This window comes from Anoplolepis gracilipes, chromosome 11 (genome assembly GCF_047496725.1).
Source record: "Anoplolepis gracilipes chromosome 11, ASM4749672v1, whole genome shotgun sequence".
NCBI classification, from domain to species: Eukaryota; Metazoa; Arthropoda; class Insecta; order Hymenoptera; family Formicidae; genus Anoplolepis; species Anoplolepis gracilipes.
In genome coordinates this window covers 5,702,604-5,729,305 of record NC_132980.1, presented here as the reverse complement: position 1 = coordinate 5,729,305, position 26,702 = coordinate 5,702,604, and the positions used below count along the sequence as shown (strand labels likewise).

Sequence of the window (26,702 nt, the reverse complement as noted above, 5' to 3'; positions counted from 1 at the left end):
AATCGAGTATGGAAATAAGCCGTTTATGTTTATGACTTTAAAAAATTTTTTTGGCAATCGATTATGTAAAGGATAAATATTAGTATAAATAAGTTTTTGTTTTTAATAATGATTTGCAGATGACCTAGTAAGTCGATTATCTTATTACTGTTGTTATTGTATAAAATACATTTATGTATGTGTGACAGAAATTGTTGCGGCGTCAAAAGTCACGGCATATTCTGAGAAATATATTAATATGACATTAATAATGAGAATAATATTAGAATAACAACATTCTTCATACTTAATCAATTATAACATGAAATATAAATGTGTATAAATGCTACCTCGGCGGAAACTTAGTTTTTTTATAAATATAAACAAAACTATTGTAAAAATAAAATATATACAAATTTTTAGTGTATTTTCATGTAATGTACAAAAGATAGATATAATAACTGAATCTTTTTTTATTTATAAGTTTTTAATAAACAACGAGTTTATTGTTAGTTAGCAAGAGCTTTATTATTTCAAACTTTTAACTTTTTTTATTTACTTATAACTTTTTATATAAAAATAGATTGCTCCTTCCTAAAAACTTTTCTACGTTTTATTTTTATCATAGTTTTGTTTATATTTATAAAAAAATTAAGTTTCCGTTGGGATTGCGCTTAAACACATTTATCATGCAATTGAGTAATAAAATGTATTATAATACTACAATAAAAGTTAATTAAATATATTATAATACTACAAGAAAAGTTATATCAGGTAATGCTTAAATGTTATAAATGTTAATTATACAACTATATTCTAGCTGTTATATGAATTCGATAAATAATGTAACTAGTTTGCCTAATAGTTCAAAGATTTCTGTCTCTCTCTTTCTCTCTCTCTCTCTCTCTCTCTCTCTCGTAAAATTTAATAGAGTTGTATTTAAAATTTCGACTTTAATTACACGTATCAAATAAGGTTTAATGATTAAGAAAATATTATATTTTTAAACAATTTTGGAATTTCAATTCATCTTTATTATCTATTACTATAAAATTTATTTTTTCAAAAAATCTTACAATTTTTGTAATCAAATTTATACACTACTATCTTACCTATTATAAAAAAAATTTGTTTAAAATTTAACAATCTTTTATTGTATTTGTCTCAAAAATTAATTTTTTCTTCTATAAAAGATCTCTAACTATTGCGTTATAATATTAAAATTAATAAATAAAATAAAAAAATATAAAATAAATATTAAATATTAAATATTAAATAAATATTAATAAAAATAAATATAAATAAAAATAAAGATATACTTTTACTCTGAATGTAATAATTCTTTAAATAATATTGTAATAATTTTACCGGCAACGAAAAATTTCTAATTATATTTAGCTATGTATTTGTATATCATATATTATATATTATAGTTTTATCAAAATTAAAATTTTGGTAAGGTTTTTTTTCGTCAACTTATTTATTTATGTAAAGTTTTTTCATTTCAATTCGATCAATTAATAATTTTAGTTATATGAAATATTAATTTTATTATCTATACATATTTTTATGTTTTCACAAAATAACTCATAATTGATAATGATACTAATATTTTGCTTAATTAAACGTATTTTTCCATTCCTTAACTTACAAAAGTAGTATCGTTGCGTCATTGAATTTTCTGAATAGGGAAAATTACGCTAAAATATCTTTTTTATATTGTGTAGTATAATGTGATCTGAAAGATCATGGAATATATTAACATCACATGTTACATACTTATTTTATCGTTCACGTAATATTTTCAAGATATATTGAAAAAAGCGAAAAGCTACTCTACATATATGAGAAAGACTTTCATTCCTTAGAATCTTTATTAGTAACAAATTTAAAATTTTCTAAATTTATTTATTTATCTTAAACTGCCATGTGTGCAAAATTTCATCAAAATCAAAATTTTTGCACTGACGTTACGAAAGTAACGGGCGCTACCGAGTGTGCTTGAATTAAAATGGTAATGTACGAGATTTGAATTGCAAGTGTCATAGCATGTGCGTAATGGCCGAGTCAATTATTTTAATATCATTCTATATATACAGGATGTGGCGTTAGGTTGTGGAATTCGGACAAGATTTGATTTGAAATTCTATATTATAATTCCGTCCGATGTGCTACGTGGCATTAACGTAGATACACATGTGGGTAAAAAGTTCGTAAACAAAACATAGTGGAACATGTGTTTCATAATGCAGAATTTTATCGAATAAACCTATTAAAAATTAGCCTCTTATTTTTCAAATTAACGTATTTTAACTAATGTGCTGAATTGTGCTATATTTGTGCCATATTGTGCTCAAGTATTAAAACTGTAATATGAAAAACATGATAGAAAAAGGAATTGAACAATTTTTTAGGTCAGTACTACACTTTCGGAATTTTTCAATATTTTCAATTATAACAAGTTGTGCTAGGTTATGGTAAAATAGTGCATTTAAAAAATAACAAAAAAAATTATGATAAAAAGATTTCGGGTGATTTTAATGGGTGCGAGATAATGACTGTGATATGGTATATCGCAGGAAATTTCGTTCACATAATGTTGTTAATCTGCCAAACAAAGTTAATCGATGCAAGAAAGTGTAAAATAAATTAAATCTTAGAATTTAATAGTTTTAAACCAAAAAGATCAAGTTAGAAGATCAATTTGATTAAAAATTAAATTAAAAACAATACCTGTAATTTTTTCACGAATTTTTTTATGGATTCTGCAGGACCACATACTATGTTGCTGTTTTGATTATTGTAGCATATTATTTCAATGTTTGCTGGACATATATTTTTTAGGCGTAATCAAGGTTCACAACTGCCATAGAACTGTGAATTATATTCTTTTCGACACAGGCTATACCAATAAAGTATGCCGATAAAATAGTTTGTTCAAGAGTTAGACATTTATCCGCATATGCGCAACCCAATTCACCAGCAGAATGACTAATCATGTAATCTGCAGTAATTTCTAAAGATGTGAGAAGATCTACTAAGGCGATCTATAAAGTTATACAGAGTTATTTTTTTATATTGTATTATACATGTTATATTTAAAAATTGGGCATATTTCTTTATATATATTTATAATGTTTTTAATAATATACCTGAATAGCAACAATGCTGACAAATGCATGTAAAGCATTTTTGCATCCTTCTTCGTCTTGCTTTGTTAAAATGTCCATGATATTTATATCATATAATTTTAAAATATTGTCGCACTTTTCTATAGCATTTGCAAAGACGTGAAATTTTAATAAATCTCGACCTGATAAAGATTTAATTTAGGAATTATATCATGTCATTATTTCAATGTACTATCATACGTGAAACGTTAAATATTGAATATTTATACCCATTCCTGGCCATTGCGCGCCTAAGGCAGAGAATATAAACCAAATAAATCTTTTTACATTCTCATAAATTTGAATCTCTTTTATTGAACTTTGTTGCAAAGTGCATTGCTTCAGTATAATATATCCTCTCCATGGATGGCCCTCTATATTGTCTGCAAAAATATCGTGTAATAAACGAATATATTCGGCACCTGTAGAACAATTAGCGACCTATGAGAAAAATAATTTTCTTAAATTTTCTGCAAGAAATATAATATTTTTTAACGTTGCTTAAAATATCTACTAACATCGTTCAAAAACAAATTTACTGATTTTTTTGTGCGTCCAGATAATACCACGAGTCTTGACAAGCCGTCGTTTCCTGTTCCATTATTAATTTTCTCTTTGGTATTCCATTTTATTAACATATGAGCATTAGATACTCCGAAGCCAAGAGAATTAATGCCTATGTAACCATTTTTAATTGGCGTTGCTTCTGTAGGTACTTGAATGCTTCCATTTACAACGGCATCTATATCATTTCTTGGTGATGTATAATTGATGTTTGGTGAAATAATACCGGCTTCAAATGCTATTATGCCCTTGAAAAATGGAATTAATAACATACATAACAATATGTATTTTGTATTAAGGATGTTTAGTACCTATTTTTAAAAAAATAGGAATTTAATGAAATTTGCACAGATTGTTCTGATACATGTTCAGAGACTTATAAAAAAGCCTGGAGTTGATTCACTAAAGCAATCAAAAGTTATAAGGATTTTAATTTGCAATAAATTTACCTATCGATATTATTATAAATATAATTATTTTGTGGATCTAATTATAAGTAAAAGTATTAATATAATTATAAATGTAATTATTTATATAAATAAGTATAAATATAGTTATTTCTTTGTCCTTTTTAGCGCTTAAATTGATACGATTACAGATTTTCTATCTTATAAAAAACTTGTGATCGTGTTGATTTAAGAGCTGAAATAGATAGAAATAATAATAGGAATTTATTCAAAATTTGCAAAAGTATAGTTTAAATGTAGAGGAATTATTTGATTACATAATTTTGGTCAAGTACTGACTAGTTTAAAAGATATTGAATATAATTTTCTCAATTTCGTCCTATTATCCGAGATGACATATTATTTATTGTGAAAACGTGGCAACATAGCATTCAGCTGAGCTTCTCTTGACATTTTAAATAATCTATCTTTTCATCTGAAGAAGTCTCTATATACAAACGTATAAGCGAGAAGCGACTAGGCCTCATATGTTAATTTGCAATTTGATCAATTTATGAAAAATTACCATATTGCCACATTTTTTTCTTCTCAGTGATACAAATGATTGTACAATAATCATTAATTTAAGTTTTTGAAATATTTAGAATAAATTTTACACTTTGGTCTCTTGTACGAGTAACTGGAATGTTTTTTACTTGTAAATGTTGTAAAGTTCATGAAAATTTTAGCGTTTCTTTCCTTAACTTTCATTGATTTAAATAAGGAATGATAAAAGTGCAACTTTTATTTGCTATTTAAGTAATAATTACGCTTTAAAAATAACTAATGATTAAAAAAACAATAAGAGCATTTTAAAGTGCTCTTTTCTTTTTAAATTGCTTTTATATGATTATTGTACGATCATTTTTCACTAGTTATTAGCGTCCAAAGTCAATAACTCGATTTTGTTTTAGTAATGAATATCTGGGCGAAAAACATCATAGAAGATTCGTTAAAAAATTGCATTATGTCGAATATAATTTATTCGCGAGGAGTTTAATCGAGTATGGAAATAAGCCGTTTATGTTTATGACTTTAAAAAATTTTTTTGGCAATCGATTATGTAAAGGATAAATATTAGTATAAATAAGTTTTTGTTTTTAATAATGATTTGCAGATGACCTAGTAAGTCGATTATCCTATTACTGTTGTTATTGTATAAAATACATTTATGTATGTGTGACTGAAATTGTTGCGGTGTCAAAAGTCACGGCATATTCTGAGAAATATATTAATATGACATTAATAATGAGAATAATATTAGAATAACAACATTCTTCATACTTAATCAATTATAACATGAAATATAAATGTGTATAAATACTACCTTGGGGGAAACTTAGTGTTTTTATAAATATAAACAAAACTATTGTAAAAATAAAATATATACAAATTTTTAGTGTATTTTCATGTAATGTGCAAAAGATAGATATAATAACTGAATCTTTTTTTATTTATAAGTTTTTAATAAACAACGAGCTTATTGTTAGCAAGAGCTTTATTATTTCAAACTTTTAACTTTTTTTATTTACTTATAACTTTTTATATAAAAATAGATTGTTCCTTCCTAAAAACTTTTGTACGTTTTATTTTTATCATAGTTTTGTTTATATTTATAAAAAAATTAAGTTTCCGTTGGGATTGCGCTTATACACATTTATCATGCAATTGAGTAATAAAATGTATTATAATACTACAATAAAAATTAATTAAATATATTAGAATACTACAAGAAAAGTCATATCAGGTAATGCTTAAATGTTATAAATGTTAATTATACAACTATATTCTAGCTGTTATATGAATTCGATAAATAATGTAACTAGTTTGCCTAATAGTTCAAAGATTTCTGTCTCTCTCTCTCTCTTTCTCTCTCTCTCTCTCTCTCTCTCTCTCGTAAAATTTGATAGAGTTGTATTTAAAATTTCGACTTTAATTACACGTATCAAATAAGGTTTAATGATTAAAAAAATATTACATTTTTAAACAATTTTGGAATTTCGATTCGTCTTTATTATCTGTTACTATAAAATTTACTTTTTCAAAAAATCTTACAATTTTTGTAATCAAGTTTATACACTACTATCTTACCTATTATAAAAAAAAAATTTGTTTAAAATTTAACAATTTTTTATTATATTTGTCTCAAAAATTAATTTTTTCTTTTATAAAAGATCTCTAACTATTGCGTTATAATATTAAAATTAATAAATAAAATAAAAAAATATAAAATAAATATTAAATATTAAATATTAAATAAATATCAATAAAAATAAATATAAATAAAAATGAAGATATACTTTTACTCTGAATGTAATAATTCTTTAAATAATATTGTAATAATTTTACCGGCAACTAAAAATTTCTAATTATATTTAGCTATGTATTTGTATATCATATATTATATATTATAGTTTTATCAAAATTAAAATTTTGGTAAGGTTTTTTATCGTCAACTTATTTATTTATGTAAAGTTTTTTCATTTCAATTCGATCAATTAATAATTTTAGTTATATAAAATATTAATTTTATTATCTATACATATTTTTATGTTTTCATAAAATAACTCATAATTGATAATGATACTAATATTTTGCTTAATTAAACGTATTTTTCCATTCCTTAACTTACAAAAGTAGTATCGTTGCGTCATTGAATTTTCTGAATAGGGGAAATTACGCTAAAATATCTTTTTTATATTGTGTAGTATAATGTGATCTGAAAGATCATGGAATATATTAACATCACATGTTACATACTTATTTTATCGTTCACGTAATATTTTCAAGATATATTGAAAAAAGCGAAAAGCTACTTTACATATATGAGAGAGACTTTCATTCCTTAGAATCTTTATTAGTAACAAATTTAAAATTTTCTAAATTTATTTATTTATCTTAAACTGCCATGTGTGCAAAATTTCATCAAAATCAGAATTTTTGCACTGACGTTACGAAAGTAACGGGCGCTACCGAGTGTGCTTGAATTAAAATGGTAATGTACGAGATTTGAATTGCAAGTGTCATAGCATGTGCGTAATAGCCGAGTAAATTATTTTAATATCATTCTATGTATACAGGATGTGGCGTTAGGTTGTGGAATTCGGATAAGATTTGATTTGAAATTCTAGCTATATTATAATTCCGTCCGATGTGCTACGTGGCATTAACGTAGATACACATGTGGGTAAAAAGTTCGTAAACAAAACATAGTGGAACACATGTTTCATAATGCAGAATTTTATCGAATAAACCTATTAAAAATTAGCCTCTTATTTTTCAAATTAACGTATTTTAACTAATGTGCTGAATTGTGCTATATTTGTGCCATATTGTGCTCAAATACTAAAACTGTAATATGAAAAACATGATAGAAAAAGAAATTGAACAATTTTTTAGGTCAGTACCACACTTTCGGAATTTTTCAATATTTTCAATTATAACAAGTTGTGCTAGGTTATGGTAAAATAGTGCATTTAAAAAATAACAAAAAAAGTTATGATAAAAAGATTTCGGGTGATTTTTATGGATGCGAGATAATGACTGTGATATGGTATATCGCAGGAAATTTCGTTCACATAATGTTGTTAATCTGCCAAACAAAGTTAATCGATGCAAGGAAGTGTAAAATAAATTAAATCTTAGAATTTAATAGTTTTAAACCAAAAAGTTCAAGTTAGAAAATCAATTTGATTAAAAATTAAATTAAAAACAATACCTGTAATTTTTTCACGAATTTTTTTATGGATTCTGCAGGACCACATACTATGTTGCTGTTTTGATTATTGTAGCATATTATTTCAATGTTTGCTGGACATATATTTTTTAGGCGTTTGTAATCAAGGTTCACAACTGCCATAGAACTGTGAATTATATTTTTTTCGACACAGGCTATACCAATAAAGTATGCTGATAAAATAGTTTGTTCAAGAGTTAGACATTTATCCGCATATGCGCAACCCAATTCACCAGCAGAATGACTAATCATGTAATCTGCAGTAATTTCTAAAGATGTGAGAAGATCTACTAAGGCGATCTATAAAGTTATACAGAGTTATTTTTTTATATTGTATTATACATGTTATATTTAAAAATTGGGCATATTTCTTTATATATATTTATAATGTTTTTAATAATATACCTGAATAGCAACAATGCTGACAAATGCATGTAAAGCATTTTTGCATCCTTCTTCGTCTTGCTTTGTTAAAATGTCCATGATATTTATATCATATAATTTTAAAATATTGTCGCACTTTTCTATAGCATTTGCAAAGACGTGAAATTTTAATAAATCTCGACCTGATAAAGATTTAATTTAGGAATTATATCATGTCATTATTTCAATGTACTATCATACGTGAAACGTTAAATATTGAATATTTATACCCATTCCTGGCCATTGCGCGCCTAAGGCAGAGAATATAAACCAAATAAATCTTTTTACATTCTCATAAATTTGAATCTCTTTTATTGAACTTTGTTGCAAAGTGCATTGCTTCAGTATAATATATCCTTTCCATGGATAATATATCTTCTCCCTCTATATTGTCTGCAAAAATATCGTGTAATAAACGAATATATTCGGCATCTGTAAAACAATTAGCGACCTACGAGAAAAATAATTTTCTTAAATTTTCTGCAAGAAATATAATATTTTTTAACGTTGCTTAAAATATCTACAAACATCGTTCAAAAACAAATTTACTGATTCTTTTGTGCGTCCAGATAATACCACGAGTCTTGACAAGCCGTCGTTTTCTGTTCCATTATTAATTTTCTCTTTGGTATTCCATTTTATTAACATATGAGCATTAGATACTCCGAAGCCAAAAGAATTAATGCCTATGTAACCATTTTTAATTGGCGTTGCTTCTGTAGGTACTTGAATGCTTCCATTTACAACGGCATCTATATCATTTCTTGGTGATGTATAATTGATGTTTGGTGAAATAAGACCGGTTTCAAATGCTATTATGCCCTTGAAAAATGGAATTAATAACAATATGTATTTTGTATTAAGGATGTTTAGTACCTATTTTTTAAAAAATAGGAATTTAATAAAATTTGCACAGATTGTTCTGATACATGTTCAGAGACTTATAAAAAAGCCTGGAGTTGATTCACTAAAGCAATCAAAAGTTATAAGGATTTTAATTTGCAATAAATTTACCTATCGATATTATTATAAATATAATTATTTTGTGGATCTAATTATAAGTAAAAGTATTAATATAATTATAAATGTAATTATTTATATAAATAAGTATAAATATAGTTATTTCTTTGTCCTTTTTAGCGCTTAAATTGATACGATTACAGATTTTCTATCTTATAAAAAACTTGTGATCGTGTTGATTTAAGAGCTGAAATAGATAGAAATAATAATAGGAATTTATTCAAAATTTGCAAAAGTATAGTTTAAATGTAGAGAAATTATTTGATTGCATTATTTTGGTCAAGTACTGACTAGTTCAAAAGATATTGAATATAATTTTCTCAATTTCGTCTTATTATTCGAGATGACATATTATTTATTGTGAAAAACGTCGCAACATAGCTTTCAGCTGAGCCTTCTTTTGACATTTTAAATAATTTATCTTTTCATCTGAAGAAGCCTTTATATACAAACGTGTAAGCGAGAAGCGACTAGGCCTCATATGTCAATTTGCAATTTGAGCAACTTATGAAAAATTATCATATTGTCACATTTCTTTCTTCTCGGAGACATGACAAATTATTAAATTTATCAAAGAAATAGTTAGAAATTCTCTATATTTTATCATTATTTTCTATTATAATTTTTATTCTGACATTTTAAATTATTCTCTTTGTACGAGTAAATTCTTTTATTTTAATAATTCAAATTTTGTGCTGTAATGTTGAAATCGAGGTACCGTCAATAATAAAAATTTCTCATTATAATTAAAGAAACACGAAAATTCTCCGAAAAAAAGCAACAGAAGTTCGAAAATACATTTTTACACTCTAACTATAAATAAATAATAAGACTTTATGCAATCTTTATAATAATCATATATTAAAATATATGAGAAAAGTATATATTCGTCAATTTCGACTAGTTTTTGCTCCGATTGTAGGTGCTAAACATCTTTAATGCATCTACTTGACTACTACTATTAAAAATTTATTTATTTATTTATTTAATTAATTAAATTAAAAATTTATTTGCACGACAGCGAATAAATGGTTTAATAGTTTGAAAGATTTATACACTGTATGATACTGATAAGGAGAGACTTTTTTAAGCAACTTGACTAAGATGTTAAGATTTATATATTTTAAGAGTTCGAGGCAATTAATGTGCTCATTTTACAGCTTATAATAAATAATAAATTAAAAAAAATTGTTCTACAAATGTCTCATTAATTTTTATTAAAAAAATTAATAAAAAAATAAAAGAATTTTAACAATTATATCTTTTGTGTAGATAATTTAATTAACATAATCTTTGAGGTTCTCACGTTCACGCATAATACAGAGAAATAGTAGAGAGACTTTTTTTTATATAAAAGATAAAAATCATTTGTTATATATGCAGAATTTGCCATATATTACTTTTCTCATCGTGAAAACATTATAGTAGATGCTATTTACTTATCCTACCTTAGCTATTTGAGCGAAACCACTGGCTTGTTCACAGCGACTAAGATTAGATTTTACGGAACCGATCATTAGCGGAGTCTTTCTATTTTTACACAAAGCATTAAGGACAGCATTTATTTCTTCAGGATCGCCTGCTTTGGTAGCCGCACCATGCGCTTTAACGTAATCTAGACAGGATGGTAATACTCCGCATTCTTCGTAACATTCTGTCATTAACATGTTTTGGATATGCATCGATGGAAACGTTATTCCTTCTTTCTTATATCCATCGTTATTTAATTTAATATGCTTACATGTAGCTTAAATTCTTTTAACGTTTTTTGCCTGTTGAAGATATAGCACCGACACGGTTTCGCTACGCGAATAACCGTTAGCAGCGGTATCAAAAGGTTTGCAGTAACTATCCGGTGACAAAATACCTAAAAAATCATATAGTATAAGTATGTATATACAGAGTGTTTCATAAGTCATATCTCATTTCTAAAGACTAAATTTATGAAGTGAAAATAAATATAAAATAAAGACTGACAATATTACTCGAACCTCCTTTTAACAATTACTATCAAGTAAAAGATGGATAGACGAACACTCTGGTATAGAATCTGATGAGATATTAATTAATTTTAATAATAATACCAAGACGAAAGAACTGCAGATTTATGTCGGGATTTAAACATAGATTTGTGGCTCCAATTATCGCATCGTCGCATTCACCCGACATAATATGACGATAACCAAGGGCCATAGCATGAAGACTAGAGCTGCATGCTGTATCGACTGTATAAGAAGGTCCTTTTAAATCCAGGAAACGTGAAAGCATATTTGGCTGTATAGATTTGCTACATCCAACAATGCCTAGACCCTCTACCTTCTAATTATAAGCAACAATTTACATATGTAAACAATAAATTTAATAATTCTTTATTTCAACTATTATTTTTATTTTTTAATTAATAATTTTTTCTACCTTAGGATTTTTATACATAAATTTCTTTTGCGATTCAATAAAACACGTCCTTATGATCACGGCAGTATTTCTTCCTCGTAATTGTTTTGGATTAATTTCCGCATCAATAATTGCCTCATAAGTATGTTCTAATAACATTCTCGACATAGAATCGAGAGTGTGCGTTTGTTCGAAAGATAAATTGAAAAAGTTGGCGTCGAATTTTTCTACATTATTAATTGTTCCCATGCGTTCCGGTAAATCTGGATGATTTTTTACAAATAAAAATTATTACATGTACGTAATAATAAATTTTTAATATACAGTCTGTCTGATAAGAGCGTGATCGGGCGAACTTCTGTTGACAATCATTACAACGAAAATTTTCGAACGAGCAGCTGGAGGGACTTTTCCTCTACGACGCATAAAAAGCCTCAGTCTATCAATTTACCTTCGAGAATGACGTATTTAACGCTTGCGCTAAAATTAATAAGATTCGAAACTATATGATCTTGAACGTATTTAAAAGAACTAAATATATAAAAAATTCAAAAACATTTGTAAACAAGTGAATGATACAACAAATACCGTTGATGATTTGCCAGAATCGCAGTAAAACACGAAAAAGATTGAAGACAGTGAACGAACTGATTGTACAGTTATTTTCTAAAGTGCTTTCAATACAACAATCAAGATTGGATTCTTCAAGAAGACAACGATCTAAAAACACCGAAGCCACTTTTGCTGCCAGTGGAAAAAAGAAAATAACATCAAAACATTAAACTAATCATCAGCAAATGCAAATCTTATTTAAAATGTCTGGAAATTAATGAAGATATATATCTACGTAAAAAAAGTGTACATGATAAAATAATTATCGCTACAGATTAATTCGATATAGCAATTTTTATTTCGAAAAAATGCTTTAAAATTGATAGAAAACATGCTTCGAAAAACTCAAGCAATAGTTGACAACGATGATGATTGGATTACATATCAATACAATAGCGTCATAGTATTGAATGAGTAGTGTATATGTAATTTACTTTATTTGTTTATAATAAATAGCTTAGAAGTTATATCGGTCACGCTTTTACTAGACAAACTTAATGTGTCACATATTTTATTAAAGGAAAATATTTATATATATATATATATATATATATAATTTTTTAGTAAGTATGTAACTATCTAATTATTGGAGAAGAGAACATATATATTTTACCTTAAAACAAATCGCAAATAAATGTAAAACTATTAATTGTAATTACCTTTTTTCCATCGACCGTGATCTATTCTAAGAAGATTAATTTTGTTGAATAGGTTTTCTCGTAGCTGAGTCATATTATTTGAATTTGGAAATCTACCAGCGATACCTGAAATAACGATTTTCTCACCAAAATCCAAACTAGTGCACTCTCTGCATGTTTTTTCTTCCATGATGTCCATTATTTTCAGATATTTTAATTTGGATATAATAGTATATAAGTTATAATAGTATATAGATTACAAATGTGTTATTTTATTTATAATAATGTCAAAACTATATTTGCTATATAGTTTTTAGTATAGATAAAGAGTAAAAGAATATAGACGATAGAATGAATGAATCGTAATTTATATAAAGAGTGTTACTTTTTATTTTTTGTAATTTTTGCGAATGTATAATTACTGACAGTAGGTCATTGTATTTTCAATTTTTTGTACAATTTTTTTGTACAATTTTGTAATTCTAATCATTTCCAAAGGAAATGTTTGAACCATACATAAAACATTGTTCTACATAATGTGAGAGAGCTAATTTACGTAAAGTTATTTTAATTTCAAGAAATTACCATAGGCTTAAATATTAGACTGCACGTTCTTATGGTCTAGCTGACGCAGACCCCGAAGGATAAAGATAGCCCTTATGTCGTGCTCTCTCTCTCGCACACAACAGAGAATGGGAAGATGTTGCCATGGAGATGCATAGCAGGCGATAAGGGGGAGAAAGTGAAAATATAAATAAAAATGGAAGTGAAAGTGGAAATGTATAATCACTTTTGTATTTGCTTTGTAAAATAAAAATAAATTTTATTTTAGTTTATATATATTATTTAAAATAAAAATAAAATATTAAATGTAAAATTTTTAACATACATTAAATAATAAGCTAAACATTTTTAATTAGCTTTTTTGATACTCTGTTTAATTTATTAATTATATAATTTAATATAAATAATCTATTTATTGGTCTTTCCAAGTCACTAATTTTGAAATAAAACTACTTAAGAATGTTTAGTTTTTATTTTTAAAAATATAGGAATTTAATAAAAATTGCACAGATTGATATATGTTCAGAAATTTATAAAAAAACCTGGAGTTGATTCACTCAAGCAATCAAAAGTTATAAGGATGTTAATTTGCAATAAATTTACCCGTCGATATTATTATAAATACAGGGTTGGGAAAGTTAATCTTTTTTTTTTTTTAACTAAGTTAAGTTGAAAGTTAATTGGCAATAAATTAAATAAGTTAACATTTAAAGTTAAAAACAAAAACTATCTTAGTTAAAAGTTAAGTTAAAAAGTTAAAAATTAAAGTTAAAAGTTAACGTTAATTATATAAAACTACATTTTTTGTATAATTAATCTTTTAATTGATATTTCAATTAGGCTATAATAAAAAGATATATAAAAAAGTAGAAAATATATTTTTCTTTTTTATAAATTATAAAAGACTATCTTTTTATTATTTTAGATTTTTCTTTATATTGTACTATTAATTGGAACTTAAAATAGAGTTCTTCTAAAGTCTCCAATTTATTTCTTTTCCAAGCACTCTAATAATTCTTTATCTAATAACAAATCGACATATAAACAAATAAAATAGCTTTAATAAAACCTGATATATACGTAATAATTTCGCTATTATACTTATTCCATGTCCAACCATTACAGCCAACGTAATCATGATCAAATACTATACTAATGAATTTTTCATTTATAGATTCATCATTATGTTTATAATTTGCAGATTTTAACAATTTAGTATTATCTTGCTATATGCAATTTGCTTCATCTAGTACGATAGAATTTACATGAGTAACAACTTTTTTATAGCTTGACCTAAATTGTCGACAAGTTGGGTTATTATTAAATCCACCCATTTTTATAATACATGAAAAAAAAGTTTCAAAATGATCTTGAGACAATTTGTAAGTCAAAAAATGCGTCATCAATTTTTGTTGGAAAACGTAATGTGTAAGTTTTAAAGCGCTTTTCATACCGATTATTAATCCCCAAAATCCTATTCTGGGTTTGCTCATTAAAATGAGTGTAACTTTATTTGAACCTTTGATAATTTTTATATTTTTAATATAATCAATATATTCATTTACTCGCTATTTAACATTTTACATTATTCACCGACCATTTTCCATTTTCAGATTGAGAGCGTATAATAGCATACAAGTCGAGTAAATTAAATAATCCAAATAATACATTAATGATTAATCGATAATTAATATGAAAGAATAGAATTTCCTATGAATTTATTTTACTGTGGTAACAACGTATTAAATCTTCTATCGACCTATATATTTACAAGAGATGATTTATCAATTACGCGAGTTGATGATCGCTAATTATACCAATTTTAAGAAACTATCGCGTTTGGCATCTGTTAATACTTGTCGCGCAATCGTATTTAGAGAGATAATTGAAGCTACGTAGGTCCGTAGGACTGCTACCTTACTGCTCGAGAGTCACCGCGCCAATGACAAGGTCGCGACGAGTGTCGTACGCGCACGTCACAGTAGCACATTCCATAGTATGACGTACTAATAAGATATATATTACATATTTTTGGTGCGTGGCACGCTATTGTTACACTTTATATACATGCGCGAGACTGGTCGTGACCTTGTCATTCTCTCGGTGACTCTCGAACAGTAGTAAGCTAGCGGTCCGAGCTCCGCTACATGGTTTCAATTATCTCTCTAAATATAATTACGCGACAAGTATTAAAAGATGCTAAACGCGATAGTTTCTTAAAATTGGTATAATTAGAGACATAAAACGTGGGACTCGTATCTCGCCACATTTCTTTACACAATAGTTCTTTTTTAATCTCTTACGGTCTCCTCGAGCTCGTCTCAAGATACAGAATACTTTCAAAAAGGATTTCAGATGATATTATTTCACAGTATTATTTGATCAATCTGCAGTTTTTTTAGAATTTAATTATAAAAATTGTGTTGCATATTTTCTTAATTTTTTGCAAAAATAAAAAATAAATATATTTTATGTATATTCACTCTATAAATATATCTGTATAGAGTGAATTCAATACATATATATATATATTGAATCTTATTGATTGTTAACCAAAAATCACTCAATCACTCAAAAATAACACATTTAAAATACTTGGTTTTACGTGAGTACTGCGAGAAGACGTTTCGTTTTTAAATTGTACCGTCATTTATTAGTAAATACGAAACGTTAGATTCCTTCATTTATTGCAAAATTTTTGATTCGTTAGGATGGGCGCCATTTATCGGTAGTAATTATTTTCAAAATTCTGATGCAAGATTTATAAAAGAAATTAAGAAATAATTGGTTCTTCTATTGTTATTGACTTGTTAGTACCGCAAAAAAGATATTGCGTGAAATTTTCAAGAAAAATCCACATTTTATGATTGGTTCGATATATAGGAGAACGTGGGATAGAACGGCACCGCGGGGTACAATGGTGCAGAGTCGAAATATTTTTACAGTGATGCTACCATGTCATGAAATATGTTGCAATTATTGTTATTAGGTGTCTCTTTCTGCGTGCTGTTATCAGTGGTCGTAATATTTTTAGTTGAAAGTTGTTAGAAATTATTTAATGCACTTGCTGTGCTCTCCGCCTGAGTTATAATTCTTCCATATATTTACATAAGGTAAACAATGATAAAATTCTATTTTTTATTATCGTAAATACATTTATGTTTTAAAATGATCTTTTCTTATTAATTTCATACTGTGTCTAGGTAAATATTGATTAATTATAATTTTTTATATAATCAAAAGTAAATAAATACGTTTTGAGGCTTAATGAAATATTAGCCCAGAAAATGTACTTTTTATTTTTATACTAGAGAAAGAAAGAGAGTATACATAGATGCTGTCTTTCAAAATTAATACCAAAAATTATTACATTAAAGGATATTTTTTCATGTTTTAAAGAAAAAAATATTTATTATAACAAGAGAATTGTTTTTATTTATTAATTTATAGTTATCATTTAAAAATACAAATCTATATTTTCATATATTTCGTTATCTATCTGATATACAAGGCGGCCATGATATTCATGAAAGCATATATCTGCGCGTGTGTCATAATTTCTCAAGAATTAGACATTTCAAGCAATAAAGAGTTTAGTTTTTTAATTTTACTTTATATTGAAATTAAATATTTAAATTTGAGATCCAATATTGATTCCTGATTAATTATTGAAATCAAATGCAAAGTAGTAAAAGCAAGAATCAGAAAATCAGAGGAGTTCTGGACAAAGAGTGCAATTTAGCCAGGGATGTCTTACAAGTCCTACGTTGTTTAATTTGTATATGTACACAATATAGATGTAAAGAAAAAACAGATTTGAATATTGTAAAAGGAATAGAAAAAAAATCTGCTCGAGGACGAAATCAAGACCAGAAAGAAATTAAATATTACTGTGAAGAATGTGTAAATATGTCATATTGAATCATATTTTGATAAGCATAATTATCTTGTAACTTAATTATGACGCTGTCTACATTTATCTAAATGTAAATAATAATTTCCAAGAACTCGGACTGAGAATTAAAAACGAGATTTAGTATTGTTGACACAAGATTTTAATGCTGTTGATGTTTATTTTTATTTATGTTTAATTTATGTTTATTAGTTATTTGTTGATTGTGGAACTAATTGTAAGTCTTACAATTAGAAGAATACAAATTATCTCACAAATGCGCATGCAACGGATATTTCTTTTTAACCAAAATCAGAAAATATCAGGTAAATACGTATCAATTAAAAATAATTTATTTATTTATCTATATGACACATAAATGTGTTTTTGCCTAATGCATCTCATATTATAAAAATAGTTAAGAGATATGTAATTGTACTGTTATCTGATACGTGTATTATTATTTTGAGAAGCGATATTATTATCTAAGAAAACATATATCGCGCATTAGCTGATATGACTATATATATAATCAAATATTCAAGTGCATCGTGATAAGAAAAATTGTGCGTAGTCGTATTGCCGCCTATGTAAGTTATTTGCAAATTATCGTGCATGTGATTACAATAAATCTGTGGTAAAATATAGATTTTCTTATTACTTTATGTATCATTTTATTTAGTACATAGTTTTAATGTGTGTAAAAATATCGAGAAGAAAAGATTTTTACAATATATAAACTCAAAGGCATTGATTAACCTCACAAATGTGGCTGTGGATGCACTCACAATCAGTGAATCAAATGTAAACGCATTGACAAATTTTAGTAATACCGTTTTTATACATGGTAAAAAATTTTGTGTTAAATTTAACGCATTACTCGTGTCCCAATTTATCCATTCTAATTTCAATGTTAATTTAACAAAAGACAAATATGTAAACAAATAACACAAATAATATGTAAAAAATTAACACAAAAATGTGAATTAGTGTAAGATTTATTTGTTAATTGTGTTGTTTTAACTTTTAGAAACGGTGAATGATAACTCAATGCAGAAAAGTTAAAATAACATAACGACAGTATGTTATAATTAACATAAGAGTATGTTAAAAATTTAAAACTAAAATTTCTACACAAGAAAATTTCAACAAAAATACAAAATCTTTTTTACCGTGTAATAATTGTAAATCTCATATGAAACAATACATCTTATGTAAACAACTGCGTTGCCAACTGTTTGTACTAAAAATTTTTATTTTGATGGATCGAGCTTTTACTAGTATGCCATTTTGTAAAAAGAAAGGATTATTAAAATCCGCAAAAGATATTTAAAAAAAGAAGTTTCAAACTTTAATATACTTCTTTTGTAATAATTTAGCCTGTTGCAACAATACGTGTATATATTTAGTATACCAAATGATACACTAATTAAACATATGGTACATTAATTAAGTTTTTTAATTATATCATTATGAATTAACTTTCAATGTTATCGTTTGATTTTCACATTTTCACAAATGCTGGTGAAATATAAGAAATCGGGATAACGCCGGATAATTTAAGCTAGCTACAATAAAATATACAATAATACAATAATATACAATAATAATATACAACAACAAAGATATAAAAAGATATATCAGAGATTATTATTTGTAATAATAATATATAATGTATCGACAGGTGCTAATAATGGATATGGTTCAAGATGATTGCTCGAAAAATTTGCAAGAAAGAGCTTATGAAGAATCTGTGCAAGATCTCATTGATGATGAACGACATTACATTCGTGATCTGCATATGATTATCAAAGTAATATATAAAATTTGTTACTGCAATATTAAGAAAGTTAATTAAATTAATTTACGTTATAAGGTATTTCGTGAAGAAATTTCGAAGTTGACGCAAGACAAGGACGAACTCGAAACGCTCTTCAGTAATATTACAGATATTTATGAGCTTACTGTGACATTACTCGGCAGTTTAGAAGACGCAATAGAAATTGCAGAGGAGAAGCAAACACCTACAGTTGGTTCATGTTTTGACGAATTAGCAGAGGCGGCAGAATTTGACGTTTATATAAAGTATGCATTAAATATATTACTTGTAATATTATGTATAAAAATTTTTATTAATTACACTTTATCTCATTAGATACGCTAAAGATATTAACAGTCCAGCTAATGAGGAAGTTTTAATGAATTTATTATCAAAACCGGAAGCTAATGTTATCTTACGGGTGGCAGGCTACAGTATTAAAGAAGCTATTAAATATTATTTGCCAAAACTCTTATTGCAACCTATATGGCATTGCTTTCTGTATTTTGATTACATACAGGTATTATATTTTATTATACTTATTGTCCACGTATATACATATATACATATATGTGGCTCTGATAATAAAGGTATATGCATTGATCATACGTGTGTGACAATCTTTCAATACTTCCTATCTTTCACAAAAAATTTTAGGATTTACATAAACGTACACTTAGCACAGAAGATGGCGAATCTCTGGGACGAGTGCAAGATTTATTAAGACCGCTACAAACGGAATTGATGCAATATGTGGCGCGTCTCCCGAAAAAGAATACGGATTTGCCAATTCAGAGGAGAGCAAAGAGACAAACGACAGTGGAAAAAATTAGTGAATTACAAAATACTGTATACGGCTGGAATCAAATGGATATCCGCCAGTGTTGCAATGAACTAATTAGAGGTAATTAGCAAATGTTTTGTTATTATATATTTTTCGATACCTTCAATTTTGTTAATAATTATATCAAAAATTTTTGTATAGAGGATACTTTAGAAAAAGTAACTGTTGGACGAAAATTAACTGAGAGGAAAGCTATATTATTCGACGGGTTGCTAATATTGTGTAAACCAGGTAGTAGTAAAAGAATTAAAGTTACTGTTGCAGGGAATAATGTTGCAAAGGGATATCCGATTCATCAAGAATCCCGATTGAAAGAGAGATTTTTCATCAAAAAAGTTGATATTATTGATAGAGAAGATACCGAAGGTAAAAAAGTACATCTAAATTTTGCGATTTTATATCAAATTTTTGTTTAACAATGCACAATATGTATTTATAGAGTTGAGAAATGCTTTCGAGATTGCACCGAGAGATCATCCTAATGTCATTCTTGTTGTCAAATCTGTCGAGGATAAGAAAAATTGGATGGCGGATTTAGTGATGTTGAATACAAAAAGTATGTTGGAAAGAACATTGAATAATATTCTTTTGGAGGACGAAGAAAGGAAGTATCCGTTAAAGCTACCTCCAGCTCACTTGTATAAATTTGCCGAGTAAGATAGCGAGGGAAACATTATTCTAGAGGCCAGAAAAAATAATAATGTTTCATTGATTAAGGGAGCAACTTTAATAAAGTTAATAGAGAGATTAACTTATCATGTATATGCTGATCCAGCTTTTGTAAGAACTTTCCTTACTACCTACAGGTAAATAACAGCCATTGCATGCTATAACAGTTTTATATACAATAAATTTATAATTTTTAACAATTGATTTTATAGGAATTTTTGCTCACCTCAAGAATTATTGGCATTGTTGATAGAGAGATTTGATTTATCGGATCCCTCGTTAGTCTACGGTGAAGATGAAAATTTCTCTGCGTGTAAAACGAGAGAAGACAAGAAAAGATACAGAAGAGAATTCTGCCGACCGGTGCAGTTTAGAGTTTTGAATGTTTTAAGACATTGGGTTAGTAATATATATTTTTCTTATTTCCCATGTATTTCTCATAATTCTTCAAACACCGTCTATTTAAAAAACTTTTTCTATTAGGTAAACCATCATTTTTATGATTTTGGAAGTGACAAGATTCTATTGGAAAGATTGCAACTATTTTTAAATAGTAGCAGATCTATGCGAAAATGGGTTGATTCATTACTAAAGATTGTACAAAGAAAATGCGAATCGATGGAAAAATCATCTATCACGTTTAATTTTGAGCGATTACCTCCACCGATTGAATCGCATTTTCAAGTTCCAGAAAATAATGAAGAATATGGAATATTCGCGGTATACGTATACAAGATATTTTTCAACCTTGTGATTTATTTAAGAAAGCATTCAATACTGAATCACGCATACTTAAAAATATCCTTGTCAATTACAGATACATCCTACCGAATTAGCGAGACAATTAACATTATTGGAGTTTGAACTGTACAGAGAAATAAAGCCTTCCGAGTTAGTTGGTTGTGTTTGGACAAAGAAAGACAAGGATAAGATGTCGCCGAATTTAATGAAAATGATTAAACACACGACAAATGTAAGGTTTTGTATTTTAAATCTTTGTGAATATACGTACCATGAGAAAACACAGCATTAACTTGTGCTTCACTGTTTTTTAATAGTTTACAAGATGGCTAGAGAAAATAATAGTGGAGGCTCAAAATTTTGAAGAGAGAGTAGCTATCGTGTCACGCGTAATTGAAATAATGATTGTGCTGGAGGATCTCAACAATTTTAATGGTGTTTTAGCGATTGTCAGTGCTATGGGATCAGCTTCAGTTTTTAGGTTAAAATTGACATTTCAAGTACGTATAATTATAATTTACAAAGTTTGCTAAGTTTTGCACAATTCGCAAAATTTGAAGGCTGTTTTTGTTTAAAGAATGTATAAAAATATATACAGGGTGACTTACTTTTTACAGCTCGATGTAAAATATACTTGATATTAAAGATGTAGATCTTGTATTGTTGTATCTGTTGAGTTTTCAAATGTGAATGGAAGTTAGTTTCTAAACCCTGGTTGTGTGAATGGGATAAAAGTTAACTTTAAAATGTTTAATAGGGCTTTTTATACAAAATTATAATTTTGAATTTTATGGAACAATTTAGTTTTATTCGACACATTTTTTTGTCAAATGTTTCTATAAAGAAATATGATTTGAAGTTTGGATTTAAAACTATTTAAACCGCGGGAATAATCACACAAAATCAAAATTGCAACATTCTACTCTGATTTATTCAATTTATTGAATGTTTAAAATGTTCTTTTTCCTCATCTGAATTAACAGAGTATTTCTAACTTTTGCTTTATGTTTTGTGATTTTGAGGATGTTTTTGCTTTGATTTTGGGTATGTCGAGGTTTTATGGTCAACTTAGTTTTTTAAATGCAACTTTTTTATATAAAATTTATTTCTCGTAATATTCAGCATAAATAATCATAAGAGTAAGATAATTAAAAATTAATTAGTTTTCGAGGTATTTAATAGTTTAATTTAATATAATTTTATATAAACTATGAAATATTTTGTAAACTATTCAATTTTTTATCATACTCTTATAACTACTACGTAGAATATTGCGATGAATTATAGAATAGTTTATATAAAAAAAATTATAGAGTGGTATTTTTCCATTCGAATATTACTCGCCTGAGACAGTCGTAGTGCTTGATCACTTGATTGTTATTCTATTGATATTCTTCTGATTTGGCATCTGTTTCCAAAAATCTGAAAATTATGAAAATTCTACTTATTGTTAAAGAAATTCAGAATGATAACATTCCAATAATCTAAGCGTTTATTTTCACAGCCAATACAATACAGGTTAATATGGGCTTTGAGAAAAGCGCAAGAACTTAACATCAATCATTTTTGGAAGTATCAAGATAAATTACGATCTATCAATCCACCTTGTGTACCGTTTTTAGGTAAGGATCACAAAATAACGACGATTATTAAATTATTAAAGGATTTAAATCTTTTCACACATTCTTAGGTATGTACTTGACTAATATTTTGCATATTGAAGAAGGAAATCCAGATTATTTATCAGGAAATCTGGAGCTTATTAATTTTAGTAAATGGCGAAAAGTGGCGAAGATAACTGATGAAATACAACAGTACCAAAATCAACCTTATTGTCTTTCAGTGGAGTCTAAAATAAGAAAATATATTGAAAATATATGTCCTTTTGACATTAATATACCAAATGATGATATAGATACTTATCTGTATAACAAAAGTTTGGAGATAGAACCGAGGGAATGTATAGAACCTATACAATTTGTAAGCGCTTCATATATTTAATTCGATATAAATAATTATCATTTCAATCTTTTTTAATACAATATAATTTGGTAACAATAGCCACGTAAATGGTCGGAAATAAACTTGAAATCGCCGGGTATTAAGACTAGAAGTTCGAACATGACAGTGCTACGAAGATCTTTTCGATTGAGGTGCAGTGGACTTGTGTCTGAAACGCAATCAGCTACAGGTATTTCATATATGGATTACGGTTTGGAAAATTTTGTATTAAGGAATTCATTTAATATTTAAATTGCGATTTAAGGATGTTTGGCACCTACAATCGGAGCAAAAAGTAGTCGAAATTGACGAATATATACTTTTCTCATATATCTTAATATATGATTATTATAAAGATTGCATAAAATCTTATTATTTATTCATAGCTAAAGTGTAGAAATGTATTTTCGAACTTCTGTTGCTTTTTTTCGGAGAAATTTCGTGTTTCTTAAATTATAATGAGAAACTTTTATCATTGACGGTACCTCGATTTCAACATTACAGCACAAAATTTGAATTATTAAAATAAAAGAATTTACTCGAACAGAATAATTTAATGTCAGAATAAAAATTATAATAATGAATAATGACAAAATATAAAAGATTTTTAACTATTTCTTTGATAAATTTAATAATTTGTCATTTCTCCGAGAAGAAAGAAATGTGGCAACATGGTAATTTTTCATAAGTTGCTCAAATTACAAATTGACATATGAGGCCTAGTCGCTTCTCGCTTACACGTTTGTATATAGAGGCTTTTTCAGATGAAAAAATAGGTTATTTAAAATGTCAAAAGAAGGCTCAGCTGAATGCTATGTTGCCACGTTTTCACAATAAATAATATGTCATTTCGGATAATAGGACGAAATTGAAAAAATTATATTCAATATCTTTTGAACTAGTCAGTACTTGACCAAAATTATGTGATCAAATATTTCCTCTATATTTAAACTATACTTTTGCAAATTTTGAATAAATTCTTATTATTATTTTTATCTATTTTAGCTCTTAAATCAACACAATCACAGGTTTTTTATAAGATAGAAAATCTGTAATCGTATCAATGTAAGGGTTAAAAAGGGCAGAAATAATTTATATTTATATTTATTTATATAAATAATTATATTTATAATTATATTATTACTTTTACTTATAATTAGCTCCACAATATAATTATATTTATAATAATATCGACGGGTAAATTCATTGCAAATTAAAATCCTTATAACTTTTGATTGCTTCAGTGAATCAACTCCAGGTTTTTTTATAAGTCTCTGAACATGTATCAGAACAATCTGTGCAAATTTTATTAAATTCCTATATTTTTAAAAATAGGTACTAAATATCCTTAAATAATGATTACGACCTAAAACTGTATCTAATTATATGTTTGAGGTTTCCGTTCATTGAGATATGTGGGCAGCCTCAATTGGGACTCCACACATCTCTTTGACACGAAACAATAACTTACTTATTTTAGCTTTAATCTCGACGTTATAATCATGATGCTTTAACGTTGTATCATTGTCAGGTAAATGCTTTGAAGCATCAACACCATTAGTATCAGTAGTATCTAACAGAAGACTTGGTGATCATGTTTTATCATCTGGAATCAGTGTAGGTGCAAAAGGAGAAAGTTCATTACCACAACAAGTAAGTTTCCATTATTAACTGATTATAAGATTATGTCGCTTAATTTAATGAGTTTCCTAAACATCGCGCCAATTCAACTTAATACTGAAGTATCTTTAGATGATGAGATAGTGCGAGCTTAAATTTTTTTTCTGTAATAAATAACATATTTTTAAGTATAATTTAGTTATTATTTTTATGTTATTTAACATTTATCAAACATGATAGTTAATATCGTTGTACAATTTGTATTACATGATTACGTATTACCCAGTATCAGATACTTTGATAAATATTATATATCAATCTTGCCAAATTCTTTTGTCAAAGATATTTCAATATTATACTAAAGATGATTATCTCTGCATCGCAAGATTTATTAAAACTGGCGTAATCATTGCGCATACACGTGATTGAGAGAATCTAAAAAAAATTATTTTTAAATACAGGCAAGGCAATCGCAAGACGTATCAATTTTTTCACCGAGATATGTTACATCGTCTTCTTCTACTTTTGGTTCAATACAACCGCCTGTTGTTGTTGACCCTGCTGTTGTCGGTTTCTCCGATTTGAAGGAGTTATTGAGCAAGATCTCATCCCCCATCGATATAATGAGATCCAAACTCCATGATATAGAGATCGAGTATGATGAGCTAGTGCATTTAGTACAGATGAAAGATTCTGAGAAATCCATTCTGGATCAATTCAAGAGAACTGTCAATCAGCTTACAACCGCTGTTGATGAGATCTCCAATCATTACTTTTTCGAGGGAAATTTTTTATTGTCGAGAGCCTTAGCAACAAATTGGAAAAATTTATTGTAGAGAAGATCTCCTTCTACTCTGCGACTGTGAGTACTATTCAAAGTTTTGTAAAGTTTGTAAAGAATTTTATATTTTTACAGAAAGATCATGAATTCATTGTTTTTAGACTTTCAATTATTGATGACGTATATACAACTCTAAAATCTTATTATGTTAACTTGGAATTATTTCTCATATATATATATATATATATATATATATATATTATCAATATATTTAATAAGTAAATTTACATAGTAGTTATTGTAATAATTGTTAGAAAAAGTATGACATTATGTAAAATAAAAAAAATATATTGTGTAAAACATTTTGTGGTACTTTTTATTTTAACACCGAACTACCGACCGAGTTCTAACTTAACAAAACAATATATTTTCTTAATATAAAAGTTGCAATTTATACACATAAAATAAAATAGGTTCCCACTGTAAGAATTGCATGAAGAAATATTTGTAAACTTTTAGAAATAACGTCTGACGCGAGTTTGTCTTTTAATCTCGCACACTCGCAGATGCACGAGAGCAATTTTATACAGATTTTAAAAATCTTTTTTACTAGGCTTCTAGGTCATTTTCAAATTTTTTACTAATATTTTGTTATGTTATTCGCAAACGCGGGCGCCATATCTCTTGCACGGATATACCATAGAACTTTTTATATTAAATAAATATTGTTGTATGTGACGTAACTGTCATTTTTTAATTTTTTATCATTTTTATATGAAATTATTAGCC

The 26,702-nt window shown here is 26.9% G+C and overlaps 4 protein-coding genes across 5 annotated transcripts; 1 reads left to right on the top strand and 3 right to left on the bottom strand.

The window, feature by feature from the left end:
• Positions 1-2,514: 2,514 nt before the first annotated feature.
• LOC140671452 (fatty acid synthase-like) lies at positions 2,515-3,467 on the bottom strand. 2 transcript variants are annotated; one of them, XR_012047738.1, is made up of 4 exons: positions 3,380-3,467; positions 3,132-3,292; positions 2,713-3,026; positions 2,515-2,586 (listed from the first exon to the last, which is right to left on the bottom strand). XR_012047738.1 is itself a non-coding variant. In XM_072902754.1 (3 exons), exons 1-3 carry the CDS (start codon positions 3,381-3,383, stop codon positions 2,820-2,822), a joined length of 372 nt encoding a protein of 123 aa, XP_072758855.1. In that variant the 5' UTR covers positions 3,384-3,467; the 3' UTR covers positions 2,655-2,819. The 2 variants fall into 2 exon arrangements, 1 of the variants encoding a protein (XP_072758855.1); XM_072902754.1 differs by lacking the exon at positions 2,515-2,586 and having other exon boundaries at positions 2,655-3,026.
• Positions 3,468-7,690: 4,223 nt separating this feature from the next.
• LOC140671397 (fatty acid synthase-like) lies at positions 7,691-8,636 on the bottom strand. The gene is made up of 4 exons (XM_072902641.1): positions 8,549-8,636; positions 8,301-8,461; positions 7,878-8,195; positions 7,691-7,751 (listed from the first exon to the last, which is right to left on the bottom strand). Exons 1-4 carry the CDS (start codon positions 8,550-8,552, stop codon positions 7,734-7,736), a joined length of 501 nt encoding a protein of 166 aa, XP_072758742.1. The 5' UTR covers positions 8,553-8,636; the 3' UTR covers positions 7,691-7,733.
• Positions 8,637-11,086: 2,450 nt separating this feature from the next.
• On the bottom strand, positions 11,087-11,981 carry LOC140670853 (fatty acid synthase-like). The gene is made up of 3 exons (XM_072901638.1): positions 11,754-11,981; positions 11,423-11,654; positions 11,087-11,205 (listed from the first exon to the last, which is right to left on the bottom strand). The coding sequence occupies exons 1-3, from the start codon at positions 11,979-11,981 to the stop codon at positions 11,087-11,089; spliced, it is 579 nt and encodes a 192-aa protein (XP_072757739.1).
• A 6,057-nt stretch (positions 11,982-18,038) lies between these two features.
• On the top strand, positions 18,039-26,132 carry LOC140670982 (protein son of sevenless-like). The gene is given in 17 exon segments (XM_072901943.1): positions 18,039-18,075; positions 19,123-19,251; positions 19,315-19,523; positions 19,594-19,777; positions 19,915-20,161; positions 20,243-20,467; positions 20,541-20,907; positions 20,983-21,169; positions 21,254-21,490; positions 21,588-21,743; positions 21,829-22,011; positions 23,016-23,133; positions 23,355-23,491; positions 23,573-23,702; positions 25,044-25,165; positions 25,594-25,994; positions 26,075-26,132. Coding segments are annotated over 15 exon segments (2,997 nt in total). The 5' UTR covers positions 18,039-18,075; positions 19,123-19,131; the 3' UTR covers positions 25,969-25,994; positions 26,075-26,132.
• The last annotated feature ends 570 nt before the right edge of the window (positions 26,133-26,702 follow it).

What these genes read in the sequence shown, in the direction of transcription:
- LOC140671452 (XM_072902754.1), bottom strand. An exon ending in TCAGCATTGTTGCTATTCAG is followed by an intron (nt 3,027 to 3,131) that starts GTATATTATTAA and finishes ATAACTTTATAG; the next exon opens with ATCGCCTTAGTAGATCTTCT.
- LOC140671397 (XM_072902641.1), bottom strand. An exon ending in TCAGCATTGTTGCTATTCAG is followed by an intron (nt 8,196 to 8,300) that starts GTATATTATTAA and finishes ATAACTTTATAG; the next exon opens with ATCGCCTTAGTAGATCTTCT.
- LOC140670853 (XM_072901638.1), bottom strand. Translation starts at nt 11,981, where the DNA reads ATGGGAACAATTAATAATGTAGAAAAATTCGACGCCAACTTTTTCAAT. An exon ending in TTATGTATAAAAATCCTAAG is followed by an intron (nt 11,655 to 11,753) that starts GTAGAAAAAATT and finishes TATAATTAGAAG; the next exon opens with GTAGAGGGTCTAGGCATTGT. An exon ending in TCTGCAGTTCTTTCGTCTTG is followed by an intron (nt 11,206 to 11,422) that starts GTATTATTATTA and finishes ATGATTTTTTAG; the next exon opens with GTATTTTGTCACCGGATAGT.